At 46.5% G+C, this 15,729-nt stretch overlaps 1 protein-coding gene across 1 annotated transcript in view; it reads right to left on the reverse strand.

The window, feature by feature from the left end:
- The window catches only part of LOC135396086 (protein eyes shut-like), a 62,576-nt gene that overhangs the window by 8,573 nt on the left and 38,274 nt on the right, over nt 1-15,729 (reverse strand). Inside the window, exons 11-15 of the mRNA XM_064627126.1 lie at nt 14,344-14,435; nt 14,102-14,251; nt 13,748-13,828; nt 3,853-4,056; nt 467-617 (exon numbers count right to left, since the gene is read on the reverse strand). Of these exons, the coding sequence (XP_064483196.1) occupies nt 467-617; nt 3,853-4,056; nt 13,748-13,828; nt 14,102-14,251; nt 14,344-14,435 (678 nt within the window). The remainder of the gene's footprint in view (nt 1-466; nt 618-3,852; nt 4,057-13,747; nt 13,829-14,101; nt 14,252-14,343; nt 14,436-15,729) is intronic.

Here is a 15,729-nt window from a genome sequence, read left to right on the forward strand (position 1 = left end):
CCAATAGTAAAAAAACCGTTCAAGTGATGAATGTGGGACTTTGCGTGTCGGCTCCATGGACTACAACGTATGAAACGATGCCATGCATTTAGTGGGTTGCATTTGGCTTCTCAACCCCTTTAATAATGGTGAACTGCGTAGATAGAAAGAGTTGTGGAATTCAGTGAAAATAAAACATTTTGAAACCAAGTTGTACTGTTTTTGTTTTTTCAAGAACCAATTGAACTTACTGTCTGGACACCCCCTTGCACTTGTAACAGCGCCTCACCCTTTAAGCACGTCAGCAACACCCTACAGTTATAGTTGCGCGCTCAAAATACAAATCAGTATATTTTATAAAAGAGAAAGAAATGATTGCAGACATATCTGAGCGAAACAGCGACAACAACAACTACTATTCTTATCAAGCAGGCAACTCACATCACTACTGGCAATATGGTAAGTATAAAATCTGTTGAAAACGCACGAGAACATGTGGTGTGAGCAGGTGATATTGTCGAAACACGGGCTGCTCAGGTCGCCACAGCGTCTGGCAACGTTCCTTGCCTCAGTCACCTCTTGCAAACCCTGGTAACTGCCTTGAGGAAGTTGTCGTACTGCCACGTCTTGTACACAACCTGCATGTAAATACCGGCAGAGTTTCTTGCAGTCTTCTGTGGCACCTGTAATGGGCACGACCTATTGTGCACTCTTAAAGCAGAACTTCACCGTGTAGCACTCTCTTAGTCAACCACCTTCTCGAATGACATAGTTATCTCTCCTAAATTGTTGAAAACGGGAGGCGTACACGTTTTTTTCTGACACTTAATTATGCAGTACCTAATAGGACAAGGCGTAAAAGAAGGAGTACGCCTCCCGATGGTTGGCTAGGAGCGTGTTATGCGGTGAAGTCCTGTCTTAAGACGCCTCCCCCTCCCCTGTTTTCAGACCCGGATCGAATCCCGGTGCCGGCTGTGCTGTCTGGGGTTTTCCTCAGACGCTGTCAGACATATGTCGGCACAGTTCCTTGAGAAGTCTGCTCATGACGCACATTCCTCCAGAGCGTTAGTCCTGACGTTGCCCACCTCTGCGAGGCCGACAACGGAGAGCTCTTTCGGCATCACCATCATCATACAGGGTGTTTCAGTTAAATAATCCCCGGGCTAAATAATTCGCGAACGGGTGCACCAATCCAATAACTTTCTTTTTGTTTTACAAATATCTGTCCGATACCACCTACAAGCTGCACACCGTGTGAATGAGTGGGCGGCGCTCATTATTTAAATAAAAATTCAAATGAATTTCGCAGAAAAAACATAACTTCTAAACCAGGACGCCGTCTGCATTAAAATGGGTACTACCCCTTCTTGGGACCTTCCAAAAGGTGTATACAACCTTTTAGAGAAAAATCTGCCGCCGAAGTGGGTCATTTGTTGCAGTAATTAATTGGCTTCGGTTTACATAATTTTGTCGCGGCTGGTCGCGGTGAAGTGCAAAAGGACGCTCTTCCTCTCCCACATCAACCAATGAATTTCGTCCTTATACCAATGTATTACACCAATTAATTACGTCCTTTTGCGCTTTGGCGCAAAAATAATATGCGATCGAAGCAAAATGCGTCAAGTCTGGAGGCGCTTTATGGTAACAGCCAAAACAAATCATTCCCATCCTACTCAACACGGACATACCGGAGACATACACGGTATGCGCGCGGACGGAGGAGGTTCTATACGCTCTAAAGGAAAGCAGAAGTAAGTTTGAGGCTAAATGAATACACGATTATGTGAAGTTCTCAGGAACTTTTTGCAGGGCTGCGGAGTAAAATTCAAAGTGAGGTACTAAAATGAGGAGTAAAATTGCAATCTAGGAGACTAGAAGCTTCATTACGCCATGATTTACTCCCCCCCCCCCCCCCCCCCGTAGAGTGTTGGGCGAGCGGCGTAAAGGTCGTACATATAGATAGCATGTCATGATTGTTTGCCGCAAGTAGATGCCATTCTATCCACAACGTTTCCGATGAAACCGACAAGATTACAGAGATTTAATGCATCGTATACGCTGTCGCCTTTGCGTACACGTGCACTGTTAAAACAGAACTTCACCACAGCACTCTCCTAGCCAACCACCCTTCCGAATGATACCATTCTGTGCTCTGATTTGTTTAAAACAGGGGGAGGCGCCTATTTGTGACATGCATAATGTTTCCCAGATAGGCGTCTCCCCCAATTTCAACAAATCAGGACACAAATTATATAATTCGGAATGATGGTTGGCTAGCGTGCTGCTGAAGTTCAGTTTCAACAGCCCCCCCCCCCTTTCGCTCCACTCTCCTTCCTTTTTTTTTTTTGTATAGTCGTGACGATGCCCACACGCGTGTGGCCAGCAACGGCAAGCCTATACCTCGACATTAACCCCCCCCCCCCCCTTCTGTTTTAACAGTGCAGGGGATAGCGTTCGTGTTTCTGCGCAAGCCCAGCACATAAAGGGAATTTCGCGCATTGCGCAGAACCACCGCATTATCGCCTTTGTGTACGATGCACTAAACTCACTATTTCCGCGGTTTCATACCGGCAGAACAGAAGTTAACACGCTCCTATACATGCCTTTTTGCACCGCTTCCGGTTTGGTGCCTAAACAACATCCGGTATACTAAGGTAGAGAAACGGGGTAGTTAAGGCTTAAAGTTTTACAACTTGGTGGCAGGGTACAAGTTGCTTCGACACGCCGTCTTCCGCGAGGGACGTTAAATACGGGGAGCCGTGTGATGAGCTTTCATCGCAACCCTTACACTCTTAAAAATGAGTTTCACCGCATAGCACGCTCCTAGCCAACCATTATCTCGAATGATATCGTTATCTGCCCTGATTTGTTGAAAACGGGGGGGGGGGGCGTACGCCATTTCTGTGACACTTATGCTGTTCATAATTGTCACAGAAAAGGCGTACGCCCCCTGTTTTCAACAAATCAGGGCAGATAACGATATCATTCGAGATAATGGTTGGCTAGGAGCGTGCTATGCGGTTAAGTTCATTTTTAAGAGTGTACCACTATGCCGAATGATAGAGTTATCGCTTCTGATTTGAGGAGAGAGAGGGTCGTATACGCCTTTTTATGGCAATTCAAATTGCCACAAAGAGCCGTACGCTTCCCATTTTCAATAAACCAGGAAAGTGAAAGATATAATTCTGCATGGCGGCTAGCTCCGAGCGTCCTTAATCGCGGGTGGACCGGAAGTCGTCGTGGCACTGGAAGTTGTGGCGGGGGGCTTGTTTATGTTTACCAGCCAACCATCATCTCCCCTCTGATTTGTTTAAAACGGGAGGTGTACGCTTCTTCCGTGACACTTACGCAGCTACGTTAATTGTCACAAAAAGGCGTACGCCCCGCGTTTTGCACAAATCAGCAGTGGCAATGCCATGATTATGGCCTTCAGCGTGTTATGTGGCGAAGTAAGGCAAATGTCGGCACAGTTCCCTGTGAAGTCGGCCCATGCAGCCACACCGGCAGGCAGATCGTTCGGCAATGAATTTTTTTCGCAACGTTTCTGTGCATGCTCTGTGACCGTGACGGCGCCGGGAGGGTTCCCTATATATTCAATAGATGGCGTAATGATGGCGCCGGCTGTGCTTTGGCGCGCGCCGAGCGTGTTTCGCTGGACAGACGCTAGGATACGACGTGAGTGTGAAAAAGGTCCAGGAATCCATAGTCCCTCCCAGGAATCCCTCCCCACGCGGAAGCAAAACGAACCCGACAGAGAGAGAGAGAAAACACCGTCTCCAGAGTACGAGCTCGATTGGCCTTTGCGCTCCGCAAACAAATAAATTGACACTCGCCAGCGTAGCAGCTATGAGCATAAGGTGCACACCTACCAACCTACAAACCCTGGATATAAGGTCGTCATCCCTCCTCCCACATAGAGGAGAGGCACCACATTGAGTCCGGTGAGGCTTCCCCTGGACAGACCAATGGCCTTAGCCTGGGAATCCACTGCTAGCCACCCGTAACGCTTGTGGTGACCGGCATACACCGTGTGCGCGCTGCCGTTGATGACCTCGGCTGATCTCAGTATCGTCGTACCTGGGTAAAACGGAAGCACATGGAGGCATTACACTGCATTACATATTACTGCATTACACTCTTCTTAGTCATGTCCCCAACAACACAAACTGATCCCAGGAACATAACGAGGATGTAACATTTGTGATGTTTGACGCATCCCAGGGATGTCCTCAACCCTGCTATGCCCTAGAATATCCCTACAATGAAATAATTGAGAAACCCAAATATGCTTCATGGAGGTTCCACGGATGTCTTTTGCGATATCTGTTGGATGCGGGACAGTAATGAATGGGATGTGCCAACCATCCCATTCATTATGCACTTCGGTACACAAAACGCTGAATTTGAAAGTTTTGTCAATTTCAAACCACTGAGGCCAAGAGACATGTCTCTTTTCATTTCCCACGTGCACATTCTCAACAAATTGCGATGCCCGTCGCTTCTCTCTCCTAACCTTCTTTCCTTTCATTTCCGGACGCTTGTCCTTCCACTGAGGAGACGGAGCTCCCGCTCTTGCGCCCGCACGGAAGTTTGTGGCACTTCACAGCGTCGCGTATGTTTCAAACAGAGATCCTTATAATGTCATAAAAACCTCCCTTGCTGGACCAGGGGGGTTGGGACCTGTTTGAGACATCCCCACAAAGTTTTGTGTAGTTGGGGCCATTCCCTACGAAATGTGAAGGAAAAAAAGATGAATACTGTAAAAATAAAAAATAAAAACTGGCGGACTCTCTGCTGAATCAACGAGGCGCAATGCGATAGAACTGCTGCTCAATCGCTGAACGACTAAGAAATTACGCGGACAATTTAAACACCGCACAGTGTTTTGTAGATGTTGCTGAAATTTAGCAGCAGAATCGCATTGAGTTCCGTTGCAATGACAGGGAGAATATACCAAGCTATCATTACGTTTCACGGCGAAAGATTACACGGACACACGTGATGGTGATGTGATAAAGAAAAAAATAGGGATGTGAGTTACGTCGAATGGCTACCCGGCCCAGTACGCACAGAAAGTACAAGTGAAAGTACGTCTGTGATTTGGGATGAATAACTTCTGTACAAATAAGTCAAAATGCCACGTCGCTTCTTGACTCTTTGCACGTCTTCAACATATATAAAACATCCATTTGGGACTGTTGGTAATCCATTATTCCATAGGTAAAAGCACTAAAAGGACAAAGAACAGACAACCAGTGTAGAGGAAACTCATAAGACAACAGTGGATATACCGTACGTATGTTCACGGTATTTCTCGTCGGACTAAAAAAAACTTGCTCTAAGGGAAGGTGTACCGGTGGTTTATAGTGGAGGATACTAATCCTTCCTCCCTCCAGCGTCGTGTCAACTATGATGGTCCTCGTCGGGATGTGTGTATAATCAACCTCGAACTTAAATTTATAAAGTGCGCCTCGTGTGTGGTTGTCTGTTCTTTGCCCTTTTAGCGCTTTTACCTACGGAATAATATACATACACCCTTAAAAATGAACTTCACCGCATAGCACGCTCCTAGCCAACCAACATCTCGAATGATACCGTTATCTGCCCTGATTTGTTGAAAACGGGAGGCGTACGCCTTTTTTGTGACACTTATGCTGTTCATAATTGTCACAGAAAAGGCGTACGCCTCCCATTTTCAACAAATCAGGGCAGATAACGATATCATTCGCGATGGTGGTAGGCTAGGAGCGTGCTATGCGGTGAAGTTCATTTTTAAGAGTGTAGTATGCATACAGGGTGTCCCAGAAAACGTGTCATTGAATTATAATAAAAAACCTACACCACCTAGAGTCATGCGGTCAACGGCATTTGTTCTTACTGGGTTTTTGCCACCTCCTCATATGAATGTCGTGTAACGTAAGTTTAATTATGTAAATTTTTGCGAACTGAACTCGGAAATTTGCATAGTAAATGTCACTTTTTTACCCCACCAATGTGAAGAGCGTGTCTAATTTACTCAAATTAATGATAATTGACAGGGATATTCAGGAGCTATCCCGTCGGAAAAAATAGCCGAACATCATGCTCTACGGAGGTCGCACAGAATAGCGCACGATGAATTTTTCAGCGCAATCTTCGTCAGTCCGACGAAAGGAGGTTGGAAACCCAGCCCACCCCGGCATCGCAAAAAGAGATAACGCAGGCATGGCTTATCACGTCCGATTTTCGCTGGGATAATGCTTTCCCTCTCCCAATTTTAGGAACACTACTTTTTCTACTATCACTCTTTGGGCTGGCTTCGGAACCACCTTTCGTCGCACTGCGAGCGATTGCGCTCAAAAAGACATCGTGCGTTATGGTCCAGTGCTCCGAAAAGCATGATATTCGGCTATTTTTTCCGATGGGATAGCTCGTGAATATCACTGTCAATTAGCATGAATTGGAGTGAATTCGGCACGCTCTTCATATTGGTGGGGTAAAAAAGTGACCTTCCCTTTGCAAATTTCTGAGTTCAGTTCGCAAATATTTGCATAATTAAACTTAGGGTACATGACATTAACTTTACAAGGTGGCAAAAACCTAATAAGAACAAATGCCGTTGACCGCATGATTCTAGGTGGCGTAGTTTTTTTATTATAATTCAATGACACGTTTTCTGGGACACCCTGTATATGCTTCTGAATGCCAAAGTATAAAGGTGCATAATCTCTGCACTTGAACGTGTTGCCTTCGCGAGCAAAGATACAGTCAAGGGTTGAGCAGTTCCGGGTGGTATACACTTTGAGATCAATCACCAACTCCAATCGAAACATTTCCGCCATGTATTGCAAGAACAATTGATTCGAGACACGAGTCCCATCGATATTGAAATCTCCCGCGACGATGATAGACGTAATTCCATTCGTACTGCCACTTCGATATGGCAAGACTTGTAATGTCAGCAATCGCTTTAGGTGAGCATCATGTGAGGTGCCCTGTTAGGAAAGCTTTGATTTAATCACGAGACGCTTGTGCTGACACGTACATGTGACAACGGCTAGCAATGTGGCAACTCCATTTTTCATTTTCTCCACTGCGCATATGTCGCTCATGACACCGTCGTATCTCAACAAAGCACGCTCCATGCATCAATTAAGTGCAACACCATCGTTGTCATAGATGTCCACTTCAGCCACGCGTCGGCCTGTGTTCTTGGTGAAAGACACGCAATGACATCCTCTGATACAGCCAAAATGGCCGTCAATCCACGTCCCTTTTAGACAACTCAATTCCGTTTTGGCAGCCTGTGCTGATATCATCCTCTATGTGTATCGATCCTCTCCACATTCAAAACTGCAATGGACATTTGCTGCTCTCGAAAGTCATCTAACAACTTTTTCGAGCGACAAGACATAGTTTCTAATGGGTGGTTGTCAAGACGGTAAAATTCTTCCACAAGATCTCTTACAGCGGTAGCATCTCTTTCAGTTGGAGAAGCTCCAGAACAATGGACGATGTGAACCAGGAAACAGCCAACACACGAGACATGCAAACTCAATAGCAGCAAGTGAGACTTTTCTACGAGACAATAGTTGGGTGAAAGAGGGGGGGGGGGAGGAGAATGTAGCACTGCAATGCCAGAAATAACTTAATATGATGCCTGATACTGGATCCGTCCAACAATTCGCGCTAAGTGCAACACAGCAAACTCCGCCGGAGGCTGAAAAGGATGTCTTTTAAGACCTTGTTATAATAATAAGCATGCTATTGTACTAAACTTCACATAAAAGAACGGAAGTACCATGTTTGTCGGTGGAAACGAAATTACAGAGGCGTAAAGTTACAGGGGTGTAGAAAACACGGGAGACAGAAAGGAGATTATCCATATTTGTCAGGCTTAAGCAGGGCATTGACAACAGACTGTCGACTCACGCAGACTGATGTAGCAGAATTAAGAGGAATCCAGGAGCGTTCGGGATAATTGGATTTTAATGTTGTAACTATGTTACATGATCTCTATGTCTGGGCACGCGTTGTCATGGTAAAAGTTGATTCACTTCCCCCAGGGCCCCACATGGGAGAGAGGCACAGGCGGCAAACATGTCACAAAAGAGAAGGTACGGATGATAACATTAGAAGAGAAAAACAATGAGAAAGAACAATAATTAAAAATGTATAACAAGATATTGAAAAGGAATATAACAAAGCAACATATATTACGACACAGCAATGCCACATTAGCATGTTGGATAAAGCATTATGAAAATCAGTGATCAAGAGATATGATTTCATGAGGAAGCTTATTCCATTCCACTGCGGTGCGCGGGAAAAAAGAGTTGGTGAACGTGTTAGTTTTGCAAAGAAAACGTGAGACCTTCTTCTGGTGATCAACGCGGGTAGATATAGAGTGGGGCGGAACGATATACTGCCTCGAAATGTAGAGAGATTGGAGTAACTTGAAGAACAGCGAAAGTCTCGAGATACTTAGTCGCTTCAATTGTGATATGCTGATTGAAGGAGAGTAGTTATTCGAAATAAAACGGGTAGCACGATTGTGTACTTTCCGAACGTCGTCAGAGAGGTATGCGACGGATGGCTCCCAGAGAGCAAAAAGCTTAACGTGTGAGGGGGCCAAGCAAAGGTTACGTCTCAGGTATAGCCCAATGAGCGAGAGGTCCTAGCTATGACATTGGAGACGCGAGCGCTCCACGATAAGGTGGATTGAAGAGTGATCCCTAGGTATGTGTGTGATGCACTCGACACTATGAGAGAATGATGAATGTGATAAGATTATTGGACCTTAGGATTGTGGCGACAAAAAGCCATATGGCCATATCGTCGAGTTTAAATCATCTTGCAGGGCGGCGCGACATCACTCTTGGAGTACAAGACACAGTCGTCGGAGAATAGCCTCATGTTAGAAGTTATGCGGCAGGGGAGGCCATTAATGTAAATCACGAAGAGTACGGCGTACGGAGCCCTGGGGAATGCCAGATTAAATAGCTATAAATTCGGACGAGTGGTTGCTTACGTTGACGGACGGAAAACGTGTGGTGAGGGAGTGAGAGATCCAAGCTCCAAGCTATCAAGGTGGGTTCGATGCTCAATCGATGAAGCTTTAGTAGAAGGCGATTACGTGGATCACGTAGATTATGTGGAGTTCTGATCATTGTTGGTTCTTATGATAATCAGTCCATCTATCATTGTAGCTCGCGACACCACAACATACCAGACGCTGCGGATGGCACGCGTACGACATCGCCGTACGTGGCGCCCTCAGGTATATTGTGCAAAATCAGTCCTCTTGTTCTGAGTCGTTACCACCGTTCATAATCCAATGAGTACCAACGGGATGGTGCAATTCCAGACGCGTTCACTTTCGCTAAGCGTCCTGTCCCTTCACTTGGAAACTTCATCCCAAGCAGGTTCGTCTGGTTTCCATATCAAGTGAATTCGACATGCTGGAGAACAGCAAACCGTGCTGTTGACGATCTCATCAACCACATCTGCATTGACTGTCATCACATATAACCAGACTTGTGCGTAACGCGTTACTAGTAATTGCGTTACTTGTAATCAATTACCTTTTTGAGTAATTTTTCGAGTAATCATACTTTACTGTCAAAGTAATTTTTCGAGTAATCAATTACTTTTCTGAGTAATCGATTACTCAGTAATTGATTACTTTTCCGGCAGAGATTAGCTTATCTTTCAGATGTTCTGCCCCAAGTCGAGCCCCTGGTGCCATCAGCCTTTGTTGGGCTGTTCTACTATAGCAAGCGGAGGTCATTGTAATAACGCTCTGGAATTTCAGAGTCTCTCTCCCGAATCTTTTTCCTACACCAGTGTGATGGTACCTGAAGCTTTGGAGGTTTAGTGAGTCATGGGGAAGTTCCACGCAATGCTCTTCCACAATCGGGTCAACCTCTTCCCGGGCGTGCAGATCTCCTTGTCCTACGTGTTTTTGTTTGTCTTGTTATTTCAGCTGTTCCGCTGTTGAACCTTTTTTTTTTTTCTTTTCTGAGGCACACAAAGACGGTTATAATTTGCGTGAATGCAGAGTAACGACCGAAGTAACGCGTTACTTTTCTACTCGTTGCTCAATTACATTTGAAGTCGAGTAATTGGTAATGGTAATCAATTACTTTTTCCACAGAAGTAACGGTAACGGTAATCAATTACTTTTTTTCGAGTAACGTGCACAAGTCTGCGTAACTTGCCAACGCTCAACAGAAATGGTACGCCACCCTTGTGGGGGATCTTCACTTGAACAGTCTTGCTCTCGGACTCTGCGTATTCCTTCACCTTCTTCAACCCTAAAATGGCAGCGTTGAAAACACGCACATCATTGCTGTCATTGAATGCCTTCTCCTGAGCATCGGAGTTGAACAGACGTGCTGTGTCTGGGCACTTCTGATTGGCTTCACCGACGGTAACGAGGGGAGAAGAGATGGGTTGCAATTCTTTATTGTTGATGTTGAGTGAGTTGTCTTCACCCAGTTTGGTAAGCAACGTCGAGAATACAACTTCCTTGTGGCGAATGACCTGTGTCAAGGGAAAGCGACCCAGGCTGTGCCACGGTATATCAACGGGTGCATTTGTCAACCGTCAGACAATATGCGCATGCGCACTCCCATTTTGTTGGAATTCAACCCGTTTGAAGAAATCAACGACGCGACGTTCCTCGGACCGGGAACTTATTGAAACTGTAGCCTAGCTGTCCCGACTGGTTTGGGACTAACATCCCCATTTTTTCCCCCTTTTACCAATCAATCAATCAGTCTTCAGCAGCAGTGCATCGCGCTCGTGGCCCGATCGATCTATCGCCGCTTAGCGCTACTAGGCCAGTCTCTTGCACATCGCGCAGAATCTCCCGGGGGTACCACAGTAATACTAACGTATTAGATAGATAAATACGGCGTAAAAAAGGTGAATATGCTGTGAGGTGTACTACGGGTATTTTGACTCTTAACAATACCGTTTTATCGCGAACAAACAGCGATAGCAGTCGATAGTATTCTTATAGTCGACCCCCGTTTATCCGGACTTCACTTATCCGGATCCCGCGGTATCCGGACAAAAGGCACGGGAACGGATTTTCCTCCATGTATTTTGTTCTCGTTTATCCGGACTTCAGCTTCCGGACTCGGACAAGAATTCCAGGGAACGAAAGTCGAAAATTCTTGTAATCCAGCTTCAGTTATCCGGACTACCGTGAGTAAGAGGATACCTGACTTGACTAAGAGCTGACCGCGCTTCGTCACCCTTTTCGCTGTGTTGGGGTTATTCCCGTCACATGTCAGGGACCTACATCCTTCCGCGGGGGAGAGAACCGTGCACGATGACCCCCTTTTCTATTTGTGTGCGTTGGGTCACGTTGACCAGTCGAGTCATTTGCAAATATCTCGAGCAACTGTCCGGTTCGAAAACTCCAACCCGAGGGCCTGCTGCTTACGGCCCGTTGGCCGATGAAGACATTCCCCTAGCTGAGCTGCGATCCCTGATGCAGAGGCTCACTGCGACTGCCGTAGATGATGCTGCGGTTTCTGAGTGCGTTGACGTTGATAAGGATGAGGACGCTTGTGCAGCTATGACTGATGACGGTGTGATTGCTGCTGTTGCCTCCGATGATGTGCAGCAAGACGGTGCCGATGACGCCAGTGAGAAAGAAGGATCCGACATTGACACTTTGCGTCCGCACGGACATTCTTCGAGCGGCGCAACAGCGTGGCTCAACTCTATGCAATTAGCAAAAGTTTGCAGGAATCGAGTGCCTACACCACTATGTAACAGCTGTCATTGACGAGCTTTCTGTGTTTTAACTAAACCTTGCTCTGTAGGACGTTTCTATTCGGTCGTTTCATTTATCCGGATGCCCCGGTATCCGGACGATTTCGCCGGGAATGGCACCGTCCGGGTAAACGGGGGTCGACTGTAATATTATTTGTGTTACGTTGTTGCACAATCGCCGTCTGTTAAGCTACCGGTGATTTACTCGTACGTGCACTGTTTCTGCACCGTGCACACACAAAACAGTATAGTCGACTAAGTATTCTCGTTTCTATCACATAACTGAAAGAAATGGAAAGATTCAGTGCACTGCCGCGTAGCCCACGGACCGATCAGTGTGGCGTCTCTCATGATCATAGTCGTCTCGCGACGTAAAGTCACGAATTATCAATTACCAGTTGCCATGTAGCAAGAAGCTGCTACGGGTATCAAAGTGTCACAGCAGTACATGCCTCCAGTGAAGTACTACAACCCCCAACAGATTACCCGGTACTGCAATTTCAGCCTCCCGCATGTCATAATCCCGAAACAGGCAAATATTGACTTTTTATTTTGTTGTCGTTGCATAACGCAAACAAATTTCACTCTAAGAAAAGAAGGTAGAATTTTCTACCGATCTCGGTAGAGCTGTATTGGAACCACATTTCTACTCACACCAATTTTACCTTTTGGGTACATAACTGCAGAATAGAAACAATGTCGTTCTACCAGCTTGGGTAGAAAATTCTACCCTTTTTTTCTTAGAGCAAACGTGAGAGAGAAGAGCCAGGGGAAGGGACGCTGCCGCTTCTATCCGCGGAGAGGAAGGCGCACGTGGATTGGCCCGAAATGGTAGAAGGCGTTCTAGCAGCTTGGGTAGAAAATTCTACCCTTTTTTTCTTAGAGCAAACGTGAGAGAGAAGAGCCAGGGGAAGGGACGCTGCCGCTTCTATCCGCGGAGGGGAAGGCGCACGTGGATTGGCCCGAAATGGTAGAAGGCGTTCTAGCAGCTTGGGTAGAAAATTCTACCCTTTTTTTCTTAGAGCAAACGTGAGAGAGAAGAGCCAGGGGAAGGGACGCTGCCGCTTCTATCCGCGGAGGGGAAGGCGCACGTGATTGGCCCGAAATGGTAGAAGGCGTTCTAGCAGCTTGGGTAGAAAATTCTACCCTTTTTTTCTTAGAGCAAACGTGAGAGAGAAGAGCCAGGGGAAGGGACGCTGCCGCTTCTATCCGCGGAGGGGAAGGCGCACGTGATTGGCCCGAAATGGTAGAAGGCGTTCTAGCAGCTTGGGTAGAAAATTCTACCCTTTTTTTCTTAGAGCAAACGTGAGAGAGAAGAGCCAGGGGAAGGGACGCTGCCGCTTCTATCCGCGGAGGGGAAGGCGCACGTGGATTGGCCCGAAATGGTAGAAGGCGTTCTAGCAGCTTGGGTAGAAAATTCTACCCTTTTTTTCTTAGAGCAAGAGAGAAGAGCCAGGGGAAGGGACGCTGCCGCTTCTATCCGCGGAGGGGAAGGCGCATGTGGATTGGCCCAAAATGGTAGAAGGCGTTCTAGCAGCTTGGGTAGAAAATTCTACCCTTTTTTTCTTAGAGCAAACGTGAGAGAGAAGAGCCAGGGGAAGGGACGCTGCCGCTTCTATCCGCGGAGGGGAAGGCGCACGTGGATTGGCCCGAAATAGTAGAAGGCGTTCTAGCAGCTTGGGCAGAAAATTCTACCCTTTTTTTCTTAGAGCAAACGTGAGAGAGAAGAGCCAGGGGAAGGGACGCTGCCGCTTCTATCCGCGGAGGGGAAGGCGCACGTGGATTGGCCCAAAATGGTAGAAGGCGTTCTAGCAGCTTGGGTAGAAAATTCTACCCTTTTTTTCTTAGAGCAAACGTGAGAGAGAAGAGCCAGGGGAAGGGACGCTGCCGCTTCTATCCGCGGAGGGGAAGGCGCACGTGATTGGCCCGAAATGGTAGAAGGCGTTCTAGCAGCTTAGGTAGGAAATTCTACCCTTTTTTTCTCTTATAGTGAACTTACCCGAACCTAAGTTGAAGTGGAGGAAAACTCTACCACCAGCCAGTGTGACCATCATGAAGTCTTGCATCGGGTCTTCCAGGCCTGCGACAAAAGAATAGTCAGTGTTTCTTTCTCGACTGATCTGTCCTTTCCTTTACGCGCATCAGCATGTTAGAACACCTCTGGCGTTTATGGCAACATGCAGTTTCGCGTTTTTACACCGCGAAAGAGAACACCCTCTGTGTCACGACGTCGGCGATGTCTAAATAATGTCTCAATAACTTCAAAAAAAATATTCTTTGGCTAGACTTTTTTTTTTTTTTTTGCATATCACAGCGAGAAGAGAAAGTTGTTTAACTCCGAGATGTTGCTCACTTTGTTGCCCCAGGAAGAGAAGAATAGAGGCACGCCGAGGGTGGGCAGTAGAGAAGCGTATCTTGATCTCCACGCTCTCCGTCGGATCCAAGGGAAGAGCATAACCCACGCGAGACATTGGGCCGGTAAAGGACGTTCCCTGTGGCACGTCTGAAAAGTTCAAATGAAGCTCATTGACGAATTTCGCCTATGGGGCTAGCTTCTGGCCGTCTACTATATGTCACGCTCAATGCAGTACATACTTTGGCACAAATTGGGCTTGCACTTGCGGTGTTCACACTGAGGACCTGCGAACCCTCCATCGCACTGGCATCGCCATCTATGGTTGTTTTCACTGAAATATGCTCAGAAAATTAATTCGCGAGCTCCGATCTGGTTTTTGTGAAAGTCGTCGACGCAATAAAAGTGTAAAGGGATTCAGATAAGCTGCGATGTTATCTGACGACTTTCTATGGAGAGACCTCTACTTGTGAACAGGGGACACGCAACCAGGGAGCACCAGCAAGTACGATTAACTCCTTTATAGTTTTCCGATCTATTAAACATTCAAGTAATAGTGAGTTCGAAGATAGCGCGTTCAGCACCACGCAACTACGCTCTGCCTTTATCACTTTGCATTTGCCCGCACACCACACACACTACTACGTTTCCATTTTTAGTACTTCTATTCTATTCTATTTGATATAAGAAAACTATGTCAGTATTCATATGACGAAAGAAGCGTGCCTTTATATACTTGTTTAGGGAGGTACTTGATGATTTGGATCTCGTAATAAGGTTCTTCAACGGCGCACAAAGCAGGCATTGAAAGCAGGGTGTCGAACCGCAAAAAATACGGGTTCGGTTCGGGTTCGGGTTCGCGTTGTTTTCATTACATTCCGGTTCAGTTCCGGTTCGGCCAGGCCAGAAATCGAACCGGTTCGCAAACCGGTTCGCAGCCCCGAACCGGTTCGCGAACCGGTTCAACGCTTCCGTTATATATGTTCCATAAAACTGCTTTTATCAGGAAATGCGTGGCTAATAGCATACTGCTGTTGTCTGCATTGACGTCTCTAGCGGTGAGGTAGCCCTTTAGTGAGAGAAATGAGAAATGGATGAACACTTATTGCAACTAGAGTTCACGCTGTTGAAGCGGTGTAGTCCTGCTACTTTTTGTTCCCAAAATATCTTTTTTCACACGCGCAGTGCCAGCAAGATACACTTAAAGGAAGCCTAATACGATGGACAGCGTAACACAGACGACAGTACTTGCCGGCACACTGCCTTCGCAGCGTGAATCGATCTGAAACCGTACTGAAGCATGTCGAAAATAAGCCTGCAAGCCTTACTCTGTCCGAGCTCACAGAAGTGTACTTGTTAATCCACAACACAACGGCAATGTGTCACGACGACACAACTGCGCTACCAATAAGCGGAACCACATTTACTTTTCAAAGCACGACCAATCAAACAGGCACCGTTCTGCGTACGCTCCTTCTCGAGTTCTCATGTTTCTGACTTGTTTAATTTGTGCTCCTCACGTGTAAAGGGAAATCTTGGGCGCTTATTTGATCACATATTTGTCCTGTAGAGCTATATAACTGGCCTACTCCATTCGTGTTTCATTCGTCCGCGTGGCACCTGGTCTC

The sequence above is a fragment of the Ornithodoros turicata genome, chromosome 5 (assembly GCF_037126465.1).
Source record: "Ornithodoros turicata isolate Travis chromosome 5, ASM3712646v1, whole genome shotgun sequence".
In the NCBI taxonomy this organism is placed as follows: Eukaryota; Metazoa; Arthropoda; class Arachnida; order Ixodida; family Argasidae; genus Ornithodoros; species Ornithodoros turicata.